The sequence below is a fragment of the Hordeum vulgare genome, chromosome 5H (genome assembly GCF_904849725.1).
Source record: "Hordeum vulgare subsp. vulgare chromosome 5H, MorexV3_pseudomolecules_assembly, whole genome shotgun sequence".
NCBI classification, from domain to species: Eukaryota; Viridiplantae; Streptophyta; class Magnoliopsida; order Poales; family Poaceae; genus Hordeum; species Hordeum vulgare.
In genome coordinates this window covers 32,376,473-32,399,556 of record NC_058522.1, presented here as the reverse complement: position 1 = coordinate 32,399,556, position 23,084 = coordinate 32,376,473, and the positions used below count along the sequence as shown (strand labels likewise).

General features: G+C 46.8%; 1 protein-coding gene and 1 pseudogene across 3 annotated transcripts; both read right to left on the bottom strand.

Moving 5' to 3' along the window:
- Positions 1–17,014: 17,014 nt before the first annotated feature.
- On the bottom strand, positions 17,015–20,182 carry LOC123396262 (annotated as a pseudogene).
- On the bottom strand, positions 17,851–21,341 carry LOC123396469 (zinc finger CCCH domain-containing protein 39-like). Of its 3 annotated transcripts, XR_006609912.1 has the most exons (6): positions 20,812–21,341; positions 20,461–20,695; positions 20,100–20,298; positions 18,712–18,823; positions 18,168–18,238; positions 17,851–17,942 (listed from the first exon to the last, which is right to left on the bottom strand). XR_006609912.1 is itself a non-coding variant. In XM_045091399.1 (3 exons), exons 1-2 carry the CDS (start codon positions 21,214–21,216, stop codon positions 20,504–20,506), a joined length of 597 nt encoding a protein of 198 aa, XP_044947334.1. In that variant the 5' UTR covers positions 21,217–21,341; the 3' UTR covers positions 19,352–20,298; positions 20,461–20,503. The 3 variants fall into 3 exon arrangements, 1 of the variants encoding a protein (XP_044947334.1); XR_006609911.1 differs by lacking the exons at positions 17,851–17,942; positions 18,168–18,238; positions 18,712–18,823 and adding an exon at positions 19,352–19,622; XM_045091399.1 differs by lacking the exons at positions 17,851–17,942; positions 18,168–18,238; positions 18,712–18,823 and having other exon boundaries at positions 19,352–20,298.
- Between the last annotated feature and the right edge of the window lie 1,743 nt (positions 21,342–23,084).

The following is a 23,084-nucleotide window of genomic DNA, read 5'->3' as shown; positions in this document are numbered from 1 at the left end:
GCAAAATGGAGTAGCTAAAAGGCGTAACCGTACTCTCATGGATATGGTACGCAGCATGATGAGCTACTCAGACCTTTCGTTGGGATTGTGGATGGAGGCGCTTAAAACCGCCATTCACATTCTCAACAGAGTTCCAAGCAAGTCGGTGCCCAAAACACCGCACGAGCTCTGGACAGGAAGAGTGCCATCCCTACAACACTTAAGAGTGTGGGGATGCCCTGCTGAGGCCAAAATGTTTAATCCAAATCTTGGAAAGTTAGACCCGAAGACAGTGAGTTGCCATTTCATTGGCTACCCTGATAGGTCAAAAGGTTTTCGTTTCTACTGTCCAGACAGATACACAAAGTTTGTGGAAACGAGACATGCTGTCTTCTTAGAGGACGAGATGATGAGGGGGAGGCGGGTAGCTCGGAAAATTGATCTTGAGGAGAAAAGGGTGCATGCACCCATTCCGATGATTCAAGACCCATTTTCTCACTACCCGCTGTAACTCCAACCATGACAACTGCGGGAGAAGACCCGGAACCTGTCCTTCAGGAGCCGACTGAACCCGTTGTTGATCATGAATTGGAAGTGCAGCAAGAAATAGTAGAAAGTGTGCCCGACAATGAGGCACTTAGAAGGTCTAATAGAACAAGAAGACCCGCTATTTCTACTGATTATAAAGTATACAATACAGAAATGGCCCACATGGAAGGTGATCCCACCACATACGAGGATGCCATTAAAAGCCCTCACTCATCAAAATGGATAGAGGCAATGGAAGATGAGATGAAATCGATGAGTTCCAATCATGTTTGGGACTTAGAGATTATTCCTAAAGGAGCAAAGATAGTAGGCTGCAAATGGGTCTACAAAACAAAGTATGACTCTAATGGGAATGTAGACAAGTATAAAGCCCGACTTGTGGCAAAAGGATTTACACAAAGAGAAGGGATAGATTACAATGAGACCATTTCTCCGGTCTCTTGTAAGGATTCCTTCAGAACCATTATGGCACTAGTTGCTCATTTTGATTTAGAGCTGCATCAAATGGATGTAAAGACGGCGTTTCTAAACGGTGATTTAGAAGAAGATGTCTACATGAAACAACCCAAGGGTTTTATCATGGAAGGCAAGGAAGATCTAGGTTGCCGTCTAAAGAAATCCATTTATGGGCTAAGGCAAGCCTCTAGACAGTGGTACTTCAAGTTCAATGATACCATTAAAAGATTTGGATTCCAAGAAAATGTTGAGGATAATTGCATTTATGCTAAGTTTAAACATGGGAAATATATTTTCCTAATCTTGTATGTGGATGATCTCTTGCTTGCAAGCAATGGTATTGGTCTACTACAAGAGACAAAGAAGTTTTTATCCTCACACTTCGACATGAAAGACCTTGGTGAAGCTTCATATGTTTTGGGCATTGAAATTCACCGAGACAGAAAGAATGGAGTCTTAGGACTCTCACAGAAAGCATATTTAGAGAAAGATCTCCAAAAGTATAATATGCATAAGAGCAAAGCCACACCTGCTCCCATAGTCAAGGGCGATAGTTTTGGGAAATATCAATGTCCCAAGAATCAGTATGAGCTCAATGAAATGAAAACAGTGCCGTATACTTCGGCTGTTGGAAGTTTACAGTACGCACAAGTGTGCACACGCCCTGACTTATCTTTTATCACCGGAGTACTCGGTAGATATCAAGCAAATCCAGGCCAAGAGCACTGGAAGATGGCAAAGAAAGCTTTGCGTTATGTGCAAGGCACAAAGGAAATCATGCTGACATATAGGCGATCTGATTCCCTAGAGATAAAAGGGTACTCCGACGCCGATTTTGCGGGAGATAGAGATGATAGAAAATCCACGTCTGGGTACGTGTTCACTCTCGCAGGGGGAGCTATTTCATGGAAAAGCTCTAAACAGACCATAGTTGCATCGTCTATGATGCAAGCAGAGTTCATAGCATGTTTTGAAGCCACCGGGCAGGTGATATGGCTAAAGAAATTTATACCCGACTTGAAAGTGGTAGATTGTATCCACAAGCAACTAAAGATATACTGTGACAACCAGCCCGCAGTATTCTACGCTCACAACAACAAGTCCAGCAATGCTGCCAAGACAATAGATATAAAGTATTATGTTGTGAAAGATAAAATCGAGGATCAAACTATAAGTCTCGAGCATATAAGTACGACCTATATGCTTGCGGATCCGCTAACGAAAGGCTTACCACCCAGTGTGTTCAAGGAACACTTAGCCGGCATGGGTTTGATGGAAAGCCTATGATCCCTGGATAATAAGAGGCCCAGAAGTAAATGAATTTGTTTCAAAACAAAAGGTGTGTTGTGGCTGTATGATTCTATCGGCAATTAAGCTGTGACGATGAGACATGCTCTAAACGCCTATATGTTATGGAACAAATAAAAGTACAAAGTCAAAGTGAAAGTTAAGATCAAGGGGGAGAATGTTAGGTTGATCTCTTCCGCGTGGGCCCAACGGCCCACCGGGCCCTTGATCTATGCGCCCTGATCGGGGGCGCCCAACCCGTTATGGTTGTTGGCCCCCTGTGACCTGCGCTATAAATAAAGTGGTGGGGGCCGGGGTGCACGGTACAAGGTTCACCGCGTCGCCAGACTCCCCACCGAAATCCCCTTCCGATCTAGGGTTAGCGCAGTGCTCACGGGAAGCACCACCCACGACCACACCTCTTCCCTCACGCCACCGACGACTACACTGGCACCGATGGCCGGAGCAGGGAGTTCCTCGGGCTCGGGATTAGGTGAGTAAAAGGTTTCACCGGATCTATCTATGCCTAGTCGATCTACGGTCTACGGCTTTAACACCTTCATATCCTCTCACTTAGAAAGGATAGTTTGTCGTGCAATACCCCGAGGGGCTGGTCATGTATTTATACGGGCAATGACTTGATTGCCAAGATTACAATCTACACGATAAGTACAACAACCGTCCGGCTGGATACTAGTTGTTTAAACAAGATAAAGAAGATATACATGACCTAATCCTAACTAACATACGTTAGGATCTTGTACGTTAACATTCCCCCTCAATGTCAACCTGTATGAAGGTGGAGATTGGAACGAAGGCGTGCAAGCATCAACTTTGTCAAGGGCTTTGTGAATGCATCAGCAACCTGGTCAGCTGAGGAGATGAACCGCACTTCCAATGCTTTCATGGCCACCTTCTCTCTTACGAAATGGAAATCTACCTCGATGTGTTTAGTGCGAGCATGAAACACTGGATAGGCCGTGAGGTAAGTTGCGCCAAGATTGTCACACCAAAGAACAGGGGCTCGAGGCTGAGATACTCTGAGTTCTCTGAAGAAGGACTGCAACCATGTTGCTTCTGCTGTTCCATCTGCCAGGGCTTTATACTCTGCTTCAGTTGACGATCGTGACACCGTTGGCTGCTTCCGTGCACTCCATGAGATGAGGGTAGGCCTGAAGAAAACTGCGAAGCCACCCGTGGACCTACGATCTGTTGGAAATATGCCCTAGAGGCAATAATAAATTAGTTATTATTATATTTCTTAGTTCATGATAATCGTTTATTATCCATGCTATAATTGTATTGATTGGAAACACAATACTTGTGTGGATACATAGACAAAACACTGTCCCTAGTAAGCCTCTAGTTGACTAGCTCGTTGATCAAAGATGGTCAAGGTTTCCTGGCCATAGGCAAGTGTTGTCACTTGATAACGGGATCACATCATTAGGAGAATCATGTGATGGACTAGACCCAAACTAATAGACGTAGCATGTTGATCGTGTCATTTTGTTGCTACTGTTTTCTGCGTGTCAAGTATTTGTTCCTATGACCATGAGATCATATAACTCACGGACACCGGAGGAATGCTTTGTGTGTATCAAACGTCACAACGTAACTGGGTGACTATAAAGATGCTCTATAGGTATCTCCGAAGGTGTTCGTTGAGTTAGTATGGATCGAGACTGGGATTTTTCACTCCGTGTGACGGAGAGGTATCTCGGGGCCCACTCGGTAATACAACATCGCACACAAGCCTTGCAAGCAATGTGACTTAGTGTAAGTTGCGGGATCTTGTATTACGGAACGAGTAAAGAGACTTGCCGGTAAACGAGATTGAAATAGGTATGCGGATACTGACGATCGAATCTCGGGCAAGTAACATACCGAAGGACAAAGGGAATGACATACGGGATTATATGAATCCTTGGCACTGAGGTTCAAACGATAAGATCTTCGTAGAATATGTAGGATCCAATATGGGCATCCAGGTCCCTCTATTGGATATTGACCGAGGAGTCTCTCGGGTCATGTCTACATAGTTCTCGAACCCGCAGGGTCTGCACACTTAAGGTTCGACGTTGTTTTATGCGTATTTGAGTTATATGGTTGGTTACCGAATGTTGTTCGGAGTCCCGGATGAGATCACGGACGTCACGAGGGTTTCCGGAATGGTCCGTAAACGAAGATTGATATATAGGATGACCTCATTTGGTTACCGGAAGGTTTTCGTGCATTACCGGAAAAGTTTCGGGCTCATCGGTAGTGTACCGGGAGTGCCGGGAGGGGTGCCGGGGACCATCGGGAGGGGTGTCACGCCCCAAGGGGTCTCATGGGCTATGGGAAGAGATAAACCAGCCCCTAGTGGGCTGGAATAAGTTCCCACTAAGGCCCATAAGGTTTGAGAAGGAAAAAACACAAGGTGGAAAGAGTTTCCAAGTGGGAAGGTGGAATCCTACTCCAAGTAGGATTGGAGTAGGACTCCTCCACCTCCAATTTCGGCCAAACCTTTAGGTTTTGAGGCTGCCTCCTCCCCTCCCTCCCACCTATATATACGGAGGTTTTAGGGCTGATTTGAGACGACTTTCTCACGGCTGCCCGACCACATACCTCCATAAGTTTTCCTCTAGATCGCGTTTCTGCGGAGCTCGGGCGGAGCCCTGCTGAGACAAGATCATCACCAACCTCCGGAGCGCCGTCACGCTGCCGGAGAACTCTTCTACCTCTCCGTCTCTCTTGCTGGATCAAGAAGGCCGAGATCATCGTCGAGCTGTACGTGTGCTGAACGCGGAGGTGCCGTCCGTTCGGTACTAGATCGTGGGACTGATCGCGGGATTGTTCGCGGGGCGGACCGAGGGACGTGAGGACGTTCCACTACATCAACCGCGTTCTCTAACGCTTCTGCTGTACGATCTACAAGGGTACGTAGATCACTCATCCCCTCTCGTAGATGGACATCACCATGATAGGTCTTCGTGCGCGTAGGAAATTTTTTGTTTCCCTTGCGACGTTCCCCAACAGTGGCATCATGAGCTAGGTTCATGCGTAGATGTCTTCTCGAGTAGAACACAAAAGGTTTTGTGGGCGGTGATGTGCGTTTTGCTGCCTCCCTTAGTCTTTTCTTGATTCCGTGGTATTGTTGGATTGAAGCGGCTTGGACCGACATTACTCGTACGCTTACGAGAGACTGGTTTCATCGTTACGAGTAACCCCCTTTGCTCAAAGATGACTGGCAAGTGACAGTTTCTCCAACTTTAGTTGAATCGGATTTGACCGAGGAGGTCCTTGGATGAGGTTAAATAGCAACTCATATATCTCCGTTGTGGTGTTTGCGTAAGTAAGATGCGATCCTACTAGATACCCTTGGTCACCACGTAAAACATGCAACAACAAAATTAGAGGACGTCTAACTTGTTTTTGCAGGGTATGATTGTGATGTGATATGGCCAACGATGTGATGTGATATATTGGATGTATGAGATGATCATGTTGTAATAGAAATATCGACTTGCACGTCGATGGTACGGCAACCGGCAGGAGCCATAGGGTTGTCTTTATACTAATATATGTGCTTGCACATGCGTTTACTATTTTGCTAGGATGTAGCTTTAGTAGTAATAGCATAAGTAGCACGACAACCACGATGGCAACACGTTGATGGATGATCATGGTGTGGCGCCGGTGACAAGAAGATCGTGCCGGTGCTTTGGTGATGGAGATCAAGAAGCACGTGATGATGGCCATATCATGTCACTTATGAATTGCATGTGATGTTAATCCTTTTATGCACCTTATTTTGCTTAGAACGACGGTAGCATTATGAGGTGATCTCTCACTAAAATTTCAAGACGAAATTGTGTTCTCCCCGACTGTGCACCGTTGCTACAGTTCGTCGTTTCGAGACACCACGTGATGATCGGGTGTGATAGACTCAACGTTCACATACAACGGGTGCAAAACAGTTGCGCACGCGGAACACTCGGGTTAAGCTTGACGAGCCTAGCATGTGCAGACATGGCCTCGGAACACATGAGACCGAAAGGTCGAGCATGAATCGTATAGTTGATATGATTAGCATAGAGATGCTTACCACTGAAACTATTCTCGACTCACGTGATGATCGGACTTGAGATAGTGGATTTGGATCATGTACCACTCAAATGACTAGAGAGATGTACTTTTTGAGTGGGAGTTCTTAAGTAATATGATTAATTGAACTAATTGTCATGAACATAGTCTAATGGTCTTTGCGAATTACGATGTAGCTTGCGCTATAGCTCTACTGTTTTTATATGTTCCTAGAGAAAATTTAGTTGAAAATTGATAGTAGCAAACTTTGCAGACTGAGTCTGTAAAACCGAGGATTGTCCTCGTTGCTGCACAGAAGGCTTATGTCCTTAATGCACCACTCGGTGTGCTGCACCTCGAGCGTCGTCTGTGGATGCTGTGAACATCCGACATACACGTTTCTGATGACTACACGATAGTTCAGTGCAAAGTACTTAATGGCTTAGAAGCAAGGCACCGAAAACGTTTTAAAACGTCACGGAACATAAGTGATGTTCTAAAGAGATGAAATTGTGATTTCATGCTTGTGCCCTTGTTAAGAGGTACGAGACCTCCAACAAGATTCTTTGACCACAAAGTAAAGGAGAAAAGCTCAATCGTTGAGCATGTGCTCAGATTGTCTGAGTACGACAATCACTTGAATCAAGTGGGAGCTAATCTTCCAGATGAGATAGTGATGGTTCTCCAAAAGTCACTGCCACCAAGCTTTGAGAGCTTCGTGATGAACTATAACATATCAAGGATAGATACAATGATCCTTGAGCGATTCGCGACGTTTGACACTGCGAAAGTAGAAATCAAGAAGGAGCATCAATAGTTGATGGTTTGGAAAACCACTAAGTTTCAAGAAAGGCGAGGGCTAGAAGGGATACTTCGTGAAACGGCAAAATAGTTGCTGCGCTAATGAAGAGACCCAAGATTAAACCCAAACCCGAGACTAAGTGCTTCTGTAATAAGGGGAACAGTCACTGAGGCGGAGCAACTCTAGATACTTGGTAGATAAGAAGGCTGGCAAAAGTCGAGAGAAGTATATTTGATATACATAATGTTGATGTGTACTTTACTAGTACTCCTAGTAGCACAAGGGTATTGGATACCGGTTCGGTTGCTAAGTGATTAGTAACGCGAAATGAAAGCTACGACATAAACGGAGACTAGCTAAAGGCGAGGTGACGATACGTGTTGGAAGTGTTTCCAAGGTTGATATGATCAAACGTCGCACGCTCCCTCTACCATCGGGATTGGTGTTGAACCTAAATAATTGTTATTTGGTGCTTGCGTTAGGCATGAACATGATTGGATCGTGTTTATTGCAATACGATTATTCATTCAAAGAGAATAATGGTTACTCTATTTGCTTGAATAATCACCTTCAATGGTTTATTGAATCTCGATTGTAGTGTTACACATTGGTGCTAAAAGATACGAGTTAATGATGATAGTACCACTTACTTGTGGCACTGCCGCTTGAGTCATGTTAGTATAAATTGCATGAAGAGGGTCCATGCTGATGGATCTTTACTCACCTGATTGCGAATCACTAGTGACATGCAAATCATACCACATGAGCAAGGCCTTGTTTTCATTGAGATGAAACAAGATAGCAACTTGTTGGAAGTGATACATTTTGATGTATGCAGTCCAATGAGTGCTGAGGCACGCAGTGGATATCATTATGTTCTTACTTCACTAACGACTTGAGTAGATACAGGAGTATTTACTTAATGAATCACAAGTCTGAAATACTGAAAAGTTCAATTCCGTTTCAGAGTGAAGTTCGTCGTAACAAGAGGATGAACTCTCTACGATATGATCATAGAAATGAATATCTGAGTTACGAGTTTTTGGTACACAGTTAAGACAATGTGGAAATTGTTTCACAGTTCATGCCACCTGGAACATCATAGTGTGATGATGTGTCTGAACGTCATAGCCACGCACTATTTAGTATGGTGCATGCTGTGATGTCTCTTATCGAATTACCACTATCGTTTATGGGTTATGCATTAGAGACAACCGCATTCACTTTAAATAGGGCACCGCGTATTTCCGTTGAGATGACACAGTATAGACTGAGGTTTAGAGAAATCTAAACTGTCGTTTCTTGAAAGTTTGGGGCTTCGACACTTATGTGAAAAAGTTTCAGTCTGATAAGCTCGAACCCAAAGCGGATAAATGCATCTTCATAGGATATCCAAAACAGTTGGGTACATCTCCTATCTCAGATCCGAAAGCAAAGTGTTTGTTTCTAGAAACGGATCCTTTCTCAAGGAAAGGTTTCTCTCGAAAGAATTGAGTGGGAGGGTAGTAGAACTTGATGAGGTTATTGAAACCATCACTTCAACCAGTGTGTAGCAGGGCATAGGAAGTTGTTCCTGTGGCGCCTACACCAATTGAAGTGGAAGCTGATGATGGTGATCATTGAGCTTCGAATCAAGTTACTACAAACCTCGTAGGTCGACAAGGTCGCGTACTGCTGCAGAGTAGTACGGTAACCCTGTCTTGGAGGTCATGTTGTTGAGCAACAGTGAACCTACGAGTTATGGAGAAAGCGATGGTGGGCCCAGATTCCGACAAATGGCTGGAAGCCATGAAATCCGAGAGAGGATCCATGTATGAAAACAAAGTGTAGACTTTGAAAGAACTACTTGATGGTCATAAGACTATTGACTAAAGATGGATCTTTAAAAGAAGACAGACGATGATGGTGATAAGTCACTATTAAGAAAAGCTCGACTTGTCGTAAAGATGTTTTCGACAAGATCAAACAGTTGACTATGATGAGACTTTCTCACTCGTAGCGATGCTAAAGGTCTGTTAGAATTATGTTAGTTGTTGATGCATTATTTATGAAATATTGCACGCAGGATGTCAAAACATTGTTTTCTCGACGGTTTCCTTGAGCAAACATTGTATGTGATACAACGAGAAGGTTTTGTCGATCCTAAAGATACTAGCAAGTATGCAAGCTCCAGTGATCCTTCAATGGACTGGTGCAAGCATCTCGGAGTTGGAATATACACTTTGATGAGATGATCAAAGATTTTGGGTGTGTACAAGGTTTATGAGAAACTTGTATTTCCAAAGAAGTGAGTGGGAGTACTATAGAATTTCTGATAGGTATATGTGGTTGACATATTGTGGATCAGAAGTAATGTAGAATTTCTGTAAAGCATACAAGGTTGTTTGAAAGAAGTTTTCAAAGGAGTACCTGGATTACGCTACTTGAACGTTGAGCATCAAAGATCTATGGAGATAGATCGAAAACGCTTAATAGAAGTTTCAACAAGATGCATGCCTTGACAAGTTTTTGAAAGAGTTCAAAATAGATCAGCAAAGAAGGAGTTCTTGGTTGCGTTGTGAGGTGTGAATTTGAGTAAGACTCAAAACCTGACCACGGCAGAATAAAGAGAATAGACGAAGGTCGTCTTCTATGCCTTAGCCGTAGAATCTAAAGTATGCCATGCTGTGTACCGCACCTGATGTGTGCCTTGACTCAAAGTCTGTTGAGGGTACAGAGAGTGATCCATGATTGAATCACTAGCAGCGGTCAAAATTTATCGTTAGTAACTAATGGACTAAGGAATTTTTCTCGATTATGGAGGTGGCTAAAGAGTTCGTTGTAAAGGGTTACGTTGATGCAAGCTTTGACACTAATCCGAATAACTATGAGTAGTGAAACGGATTCGTATAGTAGAGTATATATTTGGAGAATTTCCGAATAGCACGTAGTAGCAGCATCTATAAGATGACATAAAAATTTGTAAAGAACACACGGATCTGAAAGTTTCAGAACCGTTGACTGAAAACTCTCTCACGAGCAAGACGTGATCAGACCCCAGAACTATATGGGTGTTGGATTCGTTGGAATCACATGGTGATGTGAACTAGATTATTGACTCTAGTGCAAGTGGGAGACTGTTGGAAATATGCCCTAGAGGCAATAATAAATTAGTTATTATTATATTTCTTAGTTCATGATAATCGTTTATTATCCATGCTATAATTGTATTGATTGGAAACACAATACTTGTGTGGATACATAGACAAAACACTGTCCCTAGTAAGCCTCTAGTTGACTAGCTCGTTGATCAAAGATGGTCAAGGTTTCCTGGCCATAGGCAAGTGTTGTCACTTGATAACGGGATCACATCATTAGGAGAATCATGTGATGGACTAGACCCAAACTAATAGACGTAGCATGTTGATCGTGTCATTTTGTTGCTACTGTTTTCTGCGTGTCAAGTATTTGTTCCTATGACCATGAGATCATATAACTCACGGACACCGGAGGAATGCTTTCTGTGTATCAAACGTCGCAACGTAACTGGGTGACTATAAAGATGCTCTACAGGTATCTCCGAAGGTGTTCGTTGAGTTAGTATGGATCGAGACTGGGATTTGTCACTCCGTGTGACGGAGAGGTATCTCGGGGCCCACTCGGTAATACAACATCGCACACAAGCCTTGCAAGCAATGTGACTTAGTGTAAGTTGCGGGATCTTGTATTACGGAACGAGTAAAGAGACTTGCCGGTAAACGAGATTGAAATAGGTATGCGCATACTGACGATCGAATCTCGGGCAAGTAACATATCGAAGGACAAAGGGAATGACATACGGGATTATATGAATCCTTGGCACTGAGGTTCAAACGATAAGATCTTCGTAGAATATGTAGGATCCAATATGGGCATCCAGGTCCCTCTATTGGATATTGACCGAGGAGTCTCTCGGGTCATGTCTACATAGTTCTCGAACCCGCAGGGTCTGCACACTTAAGGTTCGACGTTGTTTTATGCGTATTTGAGTTATATGGTTGGTTACCGAATGTTGTTCGGAGTCCCGGATGAGATCACGGACGTCACGAGGGTTTCCGGAATGGTCCGGAAACGAAGATTGATATATAGGATGACCTCATTTGGTTACCGGAAGGTTTTCGTGCATTACCGGAAAAGTTTCGGGCTCATCGGTAGTGTACCGGGAGTGCCGGGAGGGGTGCCGGGGACCATCGGGAGGGGTGTCATGCCCCAAGGGGTCTCATGGGCTATGGGAAGAGATAAACCAGCCCCTAGTGGGCTGGAATAAGTTCCCACTAAGGCCCATAAGGTTTGAGAAGGAAAAAACACAAGGTGGAAAGAGTTTCCAAGTGGGAAGGTGGAATCCTACTCCAAGTAGGATTGGAGTAGGACTCCTCCACCTCCAATTTCGGCCAAACCTTTAGGTTTTGAGGCTGCCTCCTCCCCTCCCTCCCACCTATATATACAGAGGTTTTAGGGCTGATTTGAGACGACTTTCTCACGGCTGCCCGACCACATACCTCCATAAGTTTTCCTCTAGATCGCGTTTCTGCGGAGCTCGGGCGGAGCCCTGCTGAGACAAGATCATCACCAACCTCCGGAGCGCCGTCACGCTGCCGGAGAACTCTTCTACCTCTCCGTCTCTCTTGCTGGATCAAGAAGGCCGAGATCATCGTCGAGCTGTACGTGTGCTGAACGCGGAAATGCCGTCCGTTCGGTACTAGATCGTGGGACTGATCGCGGGATTGTTCGCGGGGCGGATCGAGGGACGTGAGGACGTTCCACTACATCAACCGCGTTCTCTAACGCTTCTGCTGTACGATCTACAAGGGTACGTAGATCACTCATCCCCTCTCGTAGATGGACATCACCATGATAGGTCTTCGTGCGCGTAGGAAAATTTTTGTTTCCCTTGCGACGTTCCCCAACACGATCATCAATGCAACCGGCCCAATCCGCATCAGTGTAGATGCTTATTAAGGTTGATGGCGATCGTCGAAGTGTCAATCCTGTAGACACGGTGCCTTTTACAAAATACAGTATTCTCTTCACAGCTTCCTAATGCACATCAGTAGGTCGTGATAGGTACTGGCAGACCTTGTTGACGGCAAATGATAAATCAGGTCGTGTCAAGGTTAAATATTGAAGTGCCCCAACGGTGCCCCTGTACTGAAAGGACTCTTCCTCATTCAAGCAATCTCCAGACTCTCTTGTGAGCTTCTCATGGGTACACATGGGTATCGATACTGCTTTGCAATTGGCCATGTTGGTGCGTTGTAGGAGATCAAGTGCATATTTCTGTTGGGACAGAATCATTCCCCCTGAATTGCGAAGCACCTCGATACCCAAAAAATAATGTAAAGACCCAAGATCCTTCACTGGAAAAGTGGCAGAGAGTTGACAGAGGAGGTGATCCAGTGCTGATGCAGAAGAGCTAACAATGACAATGTCGTCAACGTACACAAGCATGTAAATGGTAACACCACCATGAACATAAATGAACAAGGAAGTATCAGCTGCTGAGAAGGTGAAGCCCAACTGCTGAAGACGATCACTCAGGCGGGCATACCAGGCCCTAGGTGACTGTTTTAACCCATATAGAGCTTTGTGCAATTTGCACACGTAGTCAGGATGGACAGTGTCATGGAAACCAGGGGCTGCTGCATATAGGCTTCTTCGGTCAGAATATCATGCAAGAACGCATTGCTGATGTCCACTTGCCGCAGGTGCCAACCACGAGACACAACCAGAGAAAGCACAAGACGTACCGTGGCTGGTTTGACGATAGGAGAGAAAGTATCCGTGTAGTCAATACCATGCTGCTGAGTAAATCCGCGAGCGACAAGGCGAGCTTTGAATTTGTCCAGGGAGCCATCAGACTTGTGCTTTACCTTGAAAACCCACTTACAATTGATGATATTCTTGCCAGCAGGGAGAGGTATTAGGGTCCAAGTATTGTTTTGTTGAAGAGCAGAAAACTCATCTTCCATGGCAGATCTCCACTTTGCATCATTGAGAGCCAGGCGATAGGACCGGGGGGGGCGCATGAAAGGCGCGGTGGCGAGGGTCATAGCTCATGGTGCCATCGGATGGAACCAGCTTCTTGACAATATTGTCACGGAGTCGTGTTGTCATCGGATGTGATGCTGGCGGTGGCGGCGCGGCGTCAGAAGATGAGACCGACATGGGAGAGGTCCGGTCATGATCCGCACACATGGAAGGAGTTGCTGAAGCAGGAGAAGCAGACTCCGCAGGGGAGACCGCTTCAGGCGACTGGACCCCAGGTCCAGTGGTGGCCGTAGGTGGCGCAGGCTCATCTGCAGAGCGCATGCAGGGAGACGGCATCGATACAGAGGGCGACGGCGAAGCAGTACCTGCGGATGAAGGAGAGTTGCAAGACGGGTCAGTAAGCAAGGAAATATCATATCGTCGCATGCGATCATCCACTACAGCTAGCTCAGTAATAGGAAAAATGGAAGGAGCAGTGGAAAAGAGTGGCTTGGCTGGTTGTGATGGTGGTGGAGAAGTGGCAAAAGGAAAGACACACTCATCAAAAACAACGTCACGGGAGATATAGATACGACCACTAGTTCGATCCAGACACTTATATCCTTTATGCATGGGACTATATTCAAGGAAGACACACTCTCGCGAGCGAAACTCGAGTTTCCTATTGTTGTATGGCCGGAGATTCGGCCAACAACCACATCCGAAAGCACGAAGGAAAGTATAGTCTGGTTTCTCATTCCACAGAGAGGAAAGAGGTGTGGAATTTTTGAGAACACGTGTGGGCATACGATTAATGAGGTAGCATGCAGTGAGAAAAGCCTCATCCCAAAAGCGAAGGGGAAGTGATGAATGAGAAAGAAGAGCAATGCTTGTTTCAACTATATGACGATGTTTTCGCTCGGCGATGCCATTTTGTTGTGAGGTATGGAGACAAGAGACACGGTGTGTGATGCCTTCTTGAGCAAAGTACCTGTTGAGACGATGATACTCACCGCCCCAGTCGGATTGAACAGTTTTGATCTTAGTATCAAGCATGCGTTCAACATGTTTCTGAAAAGTGTAGAAATCTTGCTCTACATCAGACTTGCGTTTTAAAAGGTAAATCCAAGTAAAACGACTGAAATCATCCAGAAAACTCACATAGTACTTAAAACCACCAACAGATGTGATGGCCGGACCCCAAACATCCGAATGAATAAGTTCAAGAGGTGTATGTGTAACATGATTGGAATTATAAAAGGGTAACTGATGTATCTTTGCTCGTTGGCAAGAATCACACACACTAGACTCAAGAGACGGTGCACAAGCGAATTTATTTGATCTATGAACTAACTCAACGACATTCTTTGCTGGATGACCTAATCTGTGATGCCAAAGGTCCGGAGAGAGCTTGACACCGGCAAAATCTCGACGATTATTTGATGAAACGAATGCAGACTGACGGCTTGGCACCGGGTAAACACCATTACGGCATCTACCGCGAAGAAGAACCGTCCTTGTTGCTCGGTCCTTAAGATAAAAAAACACGAGGATGAAATTCAGCAAAGGCATCATTGTCAGAGACTAATCGATAAACTGAGAGCAGATTTTTGTCAACATCAGGAACATGCAGGATATTGCGGAGATAAAGTAGTTTGGAAGAGCCAGGTATAGATGAATGACCAACATGTGAGATAGACAAACCCGCCCCGTTCGCGGCGTGCACCTTATCCTTGGCGCCGTAGCGCTCGTGGATGGCGAGTCGATCAATGTCGCTCGTCAGGTGATCGGTCGCCCCTGTGTCAGCGTACCAATCGGTGTCGCCTGTGTTGGCGATGTTGGCGGAGCGTTCGCGCTGATCTTCAGGCTGAAAAGCATGGTTGAAGCGGTTATGGCAGTGGAGCGCATCATGGCCAAACTTGCTGCAGACTTGTCACTTCAGGTTGCTACGACCGTTGCCACGGCCGCGCCCGCCGCGGCCGCGATTGCCGATGTTGCCGCCACCTTGTCCACCCTGGTTGCTGCCTTGTCCACCCTGGTTGCCACGGCCAGTGCCGCGACCATCAGAGTTGCGGGTGGCGACGTTGGCCGAAGGGTGGATCGCACCAACCGAGGACTGTTGCTCGAGGCGGAGCTCGGCGCTGAGGAGAAACGCATAGAAGCTGCTGAGGCTGATGGGGTTGTCACGTGCTGTGATGGACGCAACCAGCGGCTCGAACTCGGGACCTAGTCCAGCGAGTATGTAGCCAAACACCTCTTCATCGGAGAGAGGCCTGCCGATGGATGCCATTTGCCATGGCATCGGCGAAGCCCCGCATCTTGTGGTAGTACTCCGATGCGGTGAGGTCCTTTTTCTTTAGATTGGAGAGCTGATAGCGCAGCTGCATGACGCAAGCACGATTCTGTGAGTCAAACATGTCATGGAGAGTAGTCCAGACCTGTTCAGAGGTGCGGAGCTGGGTCATCTGCCCAAGGATATCCTCGGTCATGGAGCCGAGGAGGGCGATCATCACCAGCTGCTCCTGCTGGTACCAGCGGAGAAACGCCGGGTTGGCCACCTCCTTGGCCGTATCACCGGTACCCTCCGTGATGGTGTGTGGCGGTGTCGCCTCGGAGCCGGAGACATATCCGAACAAGCCGTTCGCGGCGAGAGCAGGGACAACCTAGGTCTTCCACAAGAGAAAGTTGTCCCTTGTGAGACGCAGGGTGATGAGGTTTCCGATCGAGGTGATCGTAGGTGCGGCAGATGAGCTGGAAGGAGTGGTGATGGTGCCGGCGGTGGCATCGACGGTGGCGAGGGTGGAGTTGCCGGTCATGGTGGAAGGTAGATGGGATCTTGGTGCTCTGTATACCAAGTTAGAAAGGATAGTTTGCCGTGCAATACCCCGAGGGGCTGGTCATGTATTTATACAGGCAATGACTTGATTGCCAAGATTACAATCTACAGGATAAGTACAACAACCGTCCGGCTGGATACTAGTTGTTTAAACAAGACTAGTACAAATGCCCGTGCGTTGCACCGGACAAAATAAACATAACCAAATTCATGTCATTCTGCACCATTTTTTATATCTAATTTTACTAAAGTCTATGATAAAGTTAAACGTGCAGATTTTCTTATTTTTAATAAAAGTTAATGTTTCTATAAAGATTGGAACGCTTTCTAAGTATAGTTCAATTTTTAAGAAACTGGAACATTTCTTTAAAAAGAGCATTTTTAAACATATTTAGCTTCTGTTCGACTTTGACAAACATTACAGCAAGTATTGTTTCTATAGACATGTCTATAACAGTTTGACTAAAAGGAAAAATATAAATAGGTACATTCAAGAACAAAGGAACCACAATGTTTCAAGTTCAAAAAAAAACCTTTGAACAGATGGCAACGAGTATATATACCAAAACAAAAAAATGAACGACAACTGCAAACATAACTCGTTGCATCCATCATGAGTGCTTGTGAGGTAATATCATCTCAAGCTTCACACTAATCTAAGGAAGAAAAGTATCCAAGGTACATGAACCACACAAAACCAACCCTAGTTGGAATGTAAAATTATCCCATCTAGGACTACATGGCGTCACCCACAACTGTTTCCCCTTGCACTTCACTAATCATGTACTGGAAGTGAACTAATCCATCTGCTAGGAAATGAGAAATTGGATTCAGTAATGTATGTCAAATAACCATGTTGTACTATTCAACACGAAAATACAGCATTGATGTACAATTCAAACTAACAATCTCAATCGTATGGGGGTAACCATTGGGCGCCGGTTTATGTATGTTAGTTTCCGCTAACCTTTTGTTACCGAGGGATCTGTTGAATGGAATGAAATCGGGAGCTTTGGTCATCAATTCAAAAAACAAGTTGTCAAATACAAAGCTCAGAGCAATTTGTTAAAATTTATGTGTCGAGAATACTACATGTGCTATGGGCAACTGAAAGCAAACATAATTCGAGTAATCAACTAACTTGTGATCATCAGGTACCATCTCCCTCGCCCTACCCGCACAAAATAGCATAAGCATCAGCTGCATACCTGCAGTAAGAATAACTTCTAGTTACTAATCAGACTGAAAAAGAAATAGCATTGTACAAATACTCCATATATCCAACAAAAGAATTGAGAGGGCAGCACTCACTTGTCGACACCACAAAGTTGCATAACATGGGTCCAGGTTGGCACTGCTCATGCTCGCCAGGCTGCTGAACCTGATGTAGAGCACGGACACCGGGGCCTGCGCGTCCAGCCAGTCAAGGCAGGAGCGGTCCTGCTGAAGGAGGCTGCGGGACGATGCCGGGGAGCGCTTGTGGAGCGGACCGACGGTGAACACGGGCACGCCGGCGAGGTCGCGCCGGGTGGCCGTCAGGTCGTCGGCCTCCAGCGCGTCGAAGGGGTTGAAGACGAATCCTGCAAAGCTTCGCATCGCCTCGACCGCCCGGGACAACAGCTTGCACATTAGCTCGTGCTCGTGACGGCTGCTGCTGTTGGCGCCCATCAGGTCCCGGACGCGCACGGCGGTAGCTCCCTCACCGACGCGTCCAGCTGCGACTCAGCCCCGCCACGCGCACGAGGGCCAGCAGGTGCGCGTCGGCGACCAGGCACGCGACCTGGTCCCTGGCGCCAGGAGCCTCCAACAGGGCGGCCCGACGCCTCGCAGGAGCTGTTGACGGCGAAGATGTGCTCCATGGTGGCCGTCACCGTCTCCGGGGTGCCCGCGGGCAAGCCGTCGGGGACGGGCACGAAGTCGTAGGCCGGGTGGCGGGCCGGGTAGGGCGCCGTTCGTCGCCGCCCTTTGCGGAAGTGATTACTACATGGTAGTTATAGATTAACCACCAAGAAAGGGGGCAAATACACAAGGAAAAAATAAGGTGGAATATTTATCCATTGCTTAGTGTAAAGAGAGAGCACATGCAACGATCCATTTTTATCAATTATACTTGTTTCTATTGGTTTCCCTTCTCCAAATAACCTGGAAAATTGTACTCATAGACTAACCATGTACTCTACACATTATTGATATCTCAGTTCATACCTAACACAGATTCATGGCCAACCCAATGCACCTTGAGGCAGATCTTCTTCCTTAGTTTCTTGACTGGTATGCTGCATAAAAGTAGGTTGTGTTAATGGCCAATTTGAGATGCCACTGTGGCACTGTCCATGAACAATCAATTTAAAATACGCAGTGATAACCTGGCTTCTAATGTAACTAAAAATCTAATTATTCTGCAATTGGATACCGAAATTTAGCATGCTGCACATTTATCTCTCTTATCGTTAGTGTTCAGTTTTGCAAAAATAGGTTCAACATGTAAAACTGAGGCAACTTCTCTGCACAGAATTTCCTGGGCAGAGACAGTAAACCTTTGCATCATTGAAATTTCACAGATGACTTGTGTCAGTTTGGGATCTTGAAAAATAAACCAACATACCTCTCCCAGCAACAACCATCAATGGTAAGGATGTTTGGTTTTATGAAGTATACGTGACATGATGAAGTAGAAGCTTATGTGACAAGGTGCATGGAAGCAATTTGGCATCTATGATGGAATGGCAGACGTTTTGTTGTTACATACCTGCTCTCGAGTTTTTTGCTTTCTTCAGATCGTCTTGTTTGTCCTCCTCGGATACCTTCTCTCTTATGAACTCAATCTGCTCATCCTCCCACCCAGCTAATTCAGCTGGCTCCTGTCATACAAGAATGCCGAAAAGAAAATAGGTAAAATGTTTCTTAACTGAGGCAGAGAAGGGGAGGAGGTAACAAGAGAAATCATACTTCATATCTACAGCCTAGTGTCCACCGTGGTGACTACAAAGCTACTCGAGCTGACTCTTTGGCTTCAGATGTAAGCCCAACTCTAGAAAAGCAAAATTAAGAACCCCAATTCTTTATTACACCACAGATTTTATTCAGACACTTATAAAGATGAAATGTTATCTGATTTACACCATGTATGACAGCGTAGTTGTCGAACATTAGTAAGTACTGCTTTGTTTTTTTTTCTAGCGTTAGTGTTGTGCTGCTAGTCCATAACACTTGGAAAACTTCTTTGATCTTTCTTCTTTCGTGGATTCCACACCATGACCAGATAATTCTCAATTCAGAACTCAGTTGAAAGTATTAGCAATCCTATATGTATAATGAATATTTTACCACAAATGAATTCTAGTCGGTCCAATCCAGCACAACCAAACATGCAGCGGAACAACAAGATCTCATAAAAATTGCTTGATTCATTATTTGTTAGGGATCACCATTCACCAGTGCAAACTATGCTCATGCCAAGTGCTACTACACAGTGAGTGCCTATATTGACAGAAGATCCATCACCCACCGAGTAGGTACAACATCTGATGAAATAAACTAAACTGGTCTTGTTACTTTAAAAATTGGGAGTTGCCGAGACCTAAAATCTTCTTTTTCTGCACTAAAATGTTCCTCCACCACCAATTGCATCTCCACTTGCCACATAATCACAAGAAGTGTCTGCACAAGAAAATTGAGCCAAGCAAGTCACCTAACAGTTTGAGTTCCAGGTACCAACTCATTCACCTATTAGTCCATGACCTGAAATTCTTAAGAAGAAGCCTAATCTTGCACACATAATCATCTTATGCTACAACATCGTGTGAGCAGTAGAGATGGATGACCTCTACAGTGACACAATTGACCAGCTGGCCGACTCGTTGAACTTTGCACACAATTGCAGATTAGCATGCTGTTTGGCTTTCATGACTGATCTATTATGATCAGATAAGGAAACTAAAGATGCAGGAGATGTTGATCGCAGAGGTGGTCATAAGAAGACCACTGGAATCAACAGCGTTGAGCAGCAGTTGCTACAAAAGTATAGTAGACTTTTGCCAAAGTGCTTGTGCCTTTCATTTGAGGCATGTGGCAACAGGATCAGTTCAATAATGCAGTACCCAATTAGCATTGTCTGAGATCTGTAGGCTTTCTAACCAGTCATTGACTTCTACTGTTAGACAGGTCCATCCGCACATATCAAATGAGGAGAAGAAAAACAGAACAACTTTGTGAGCCATCCTGCAGTAACTGTATCCATCTCTGTCTCCCAGTCCCCGTGATCTCTTGGGTTTTTATCATCCCCGTAGTAACTTTGAACTCTGAAATTGGTGGAATTAGCAATCACCGTTGCTTGCTGTAAAAAAGGAGAGCAGATTTGTTTTCAGAGAAGAAGAGCAATTAATAAACATGTACAGTTGTGCTCAGTCATAACCTACAGATAAATTATGCAGTCGCGTGCCCAATTACACAACTTATCCTAAAAATGTGATGTGTGCAAAGTTGGACAGTAATCTACCTGGAGAACAAGGGGGACTGTTGGGGCGAGGAAGATGCAGACATCACGTCTGGGTCCCAGCACGGGACTCGTAGTGCTGCACGGCGCCGATGAGCACGACCTCAGCATCGAGCGGCCAGACCCAGACCTTGGCATCGGGAGCCGTGGGGACCTGACCGCCCTTCTCCCCGCCGTCGCTTCCGTCCTTGTGCTCCTCCGCCTTCGCGCCGTCCACGCCCACGAACACGCGCTGCTGCTGTCATTGCGTCGACACAAGCAAATGGTCGAACACGTGAGCGTCATGGATTGGACTGGCACATAGCCGCGGGATTGAGTCGGGGGAATGGAGGGGTTGGGTTTCGATGATCTCACCGAGCCGACGTTCACCGGCTTCGTCACGCGATGCTTCAGGTAGCCTTTGGAGCGGATGGAGGTGCTCTTGGGGATCGCCGCATGCTTCTCGGCCGGGGAGGCGGGCAGCACCGGGGGAGCCGGCACGACCTGCGCGTGCGTCTGCCCGACGTCGAGGGGGCGGAGCTTCTTGTCTGAGGAGGCGAGGCGCGCCATGGGCATGGGCTGCATCTGCCCGAGGTGGAGGCGGGAGAGCTGGTCAGCCAGCGCGACGGCGGAGGCCTGGAGGCCGTTGGAGTTGGGGCGGCGGGGGTCGACGGGGACGAAGGCCCCGGGCTGGAGCTCCACGGGCTCCTCCTCCTCCGCGTCCGACACCGTCTGTGGGTACCGGTCCGCCAGCCACCTGTAGAACGCCGTGACTCCCATCTCTCGGAACCTTCCAGCTGGATCCCTCTTCTCTCTCGCCTCTCCTCCTCGGGGGGCGGCGCTTGCCGGGGGCTTGTGGCGGGGGCGGCGGGGGCGAATGTGGCTCCCCTCTTCTTCTCTCTCTGGTTCGATCTGGATACGAAGGGGGCAGGAGGTAACGATACAGGTTTTTTTTCCACTTAATGAAGGACTGCGGGTTGATTTCAACAAAACACGGGGGGTTTTCTGCAAGATTGCCACGACGGACGGCAGAACCGATGCGTGCTTTATTATTAGGGGAGATAAACAAGATATACATGACCTAAGCTTAACGAACATACTTTAGGATCTTGTACGTTAACACTCTCCGCCACTTCCTTGTCTCTCTCCCTCTCGTATTCTCTCTTCCGTAGATCGAATCGAGCACCGTCATCGTCTCCCTTTGCCAGCCACTGGAGAGAACAGTAAAAGGGAGGAGGAGGCGGTGTGGTGGAGAGCAGGGCAAAAGGGGAGGAGGTAGCGGCGCGGTGGAGAGCAGGGCAGAAGGGGGGAGCCGGTGGCGCAGTGGAGAGGGAGGGGAGTGGGGCTGGATTGGCTTCTCGAAGACGCACGGGATTGGTGGCGCTATGTTTCACCTCGCAACACAATTCACTCCCACACCTCCTTCTCTCACCCAGGACGCACACGGGATGCACCACTACGCTGGACCCGACGACCTCTGTGCACCGTTGCTTTCCGACCTCCACCGTCAGGCACGCGCAGCCTCTGCCGTCGCCGTCCGGCCACAGGTGATTTGCGGCCTCCGCCATTCCCGTCCCACCCTCCCATCGGGTGCGTGCGACCTTTGCTGCTGGGGATGGGATGGCCGGCGGGCCGGGTGCGGGGGTGGGCAGGCGCGGTGTGGGGCCGGCGGGGCTGGGATGGCCGACGAAGAGGGGGTCGGGGGTAGGCGGCGTGGCGTGGGTTTCGGCAGGGCTGGGTTTGTCGACGGCGAGGGGGTCGGGGCATCGTGCGGGCTGGTGGGGCGGGGGCGGGTGTGGGTGCCGGGGTGGGCGGGCGTGGGGTTGAGCGATGGGGAAGACGTGCGCGGGGTGGTGGGCATTATCATTTCGTTAGGGTAGAGGGCCTTTTTTTAGTTAACCGGTTATTCTTTTATTTAATCGCCTGATTTATGGAGGGTTGAAAAAAATCGGTAAAAGTGCTAGCGGGAGGATGTGGGGATCGTACAAGGTTGAACCATCACGACTGCAGATATCCCTTTAATAATATAGATAGTATAGATAATACAATATCACCTGCTATTCATGTGAAATCTATCTAAAGATATAGTCTACCAATGATCGGTGTTGATCCATCGAAATTTGTATGTCCCTATCGCAAATAACTAGTACTTGGTAGTAACATATGTTGACACACAGGTAGTACTCGCTGCATGCCGTGGATGCCAACGGAGAGGTAGCGCGCACGTCACGATGCTGGCGGTGAGTAGAAGTGGATCTAAACGAGTACAGAGGTTAGCTTAGCTTGCCACCGGTACCGGTGTACCGCTCGGTATTTCTTTAGTCCCACACGACTCGTTTCGCTGGCCACTTCTCGGGTTATATAGCGAGACGATGAGCCATGTATCGCTGACGATGCAAGGCTAGCACTAGCTATGCCCGAGGTAAAAAGTGGTCGTGACGTACTTCTGGCTGGGTTTGGCCAAGCAGCCTGTCACCCTAGGTCGTTGTTAACTCGTGCATGTTTGGGTCTAGAAGTACGAAGCGATATCAGTCTTTATCAAACATATTTTTCTTTTTCATACAGATTAATGTGAAAAAATTAATTTTATATTTCCTCTTCATTTCACTCGGACGCCATCGAACCAATTCTTTCCTTTGACACGGACT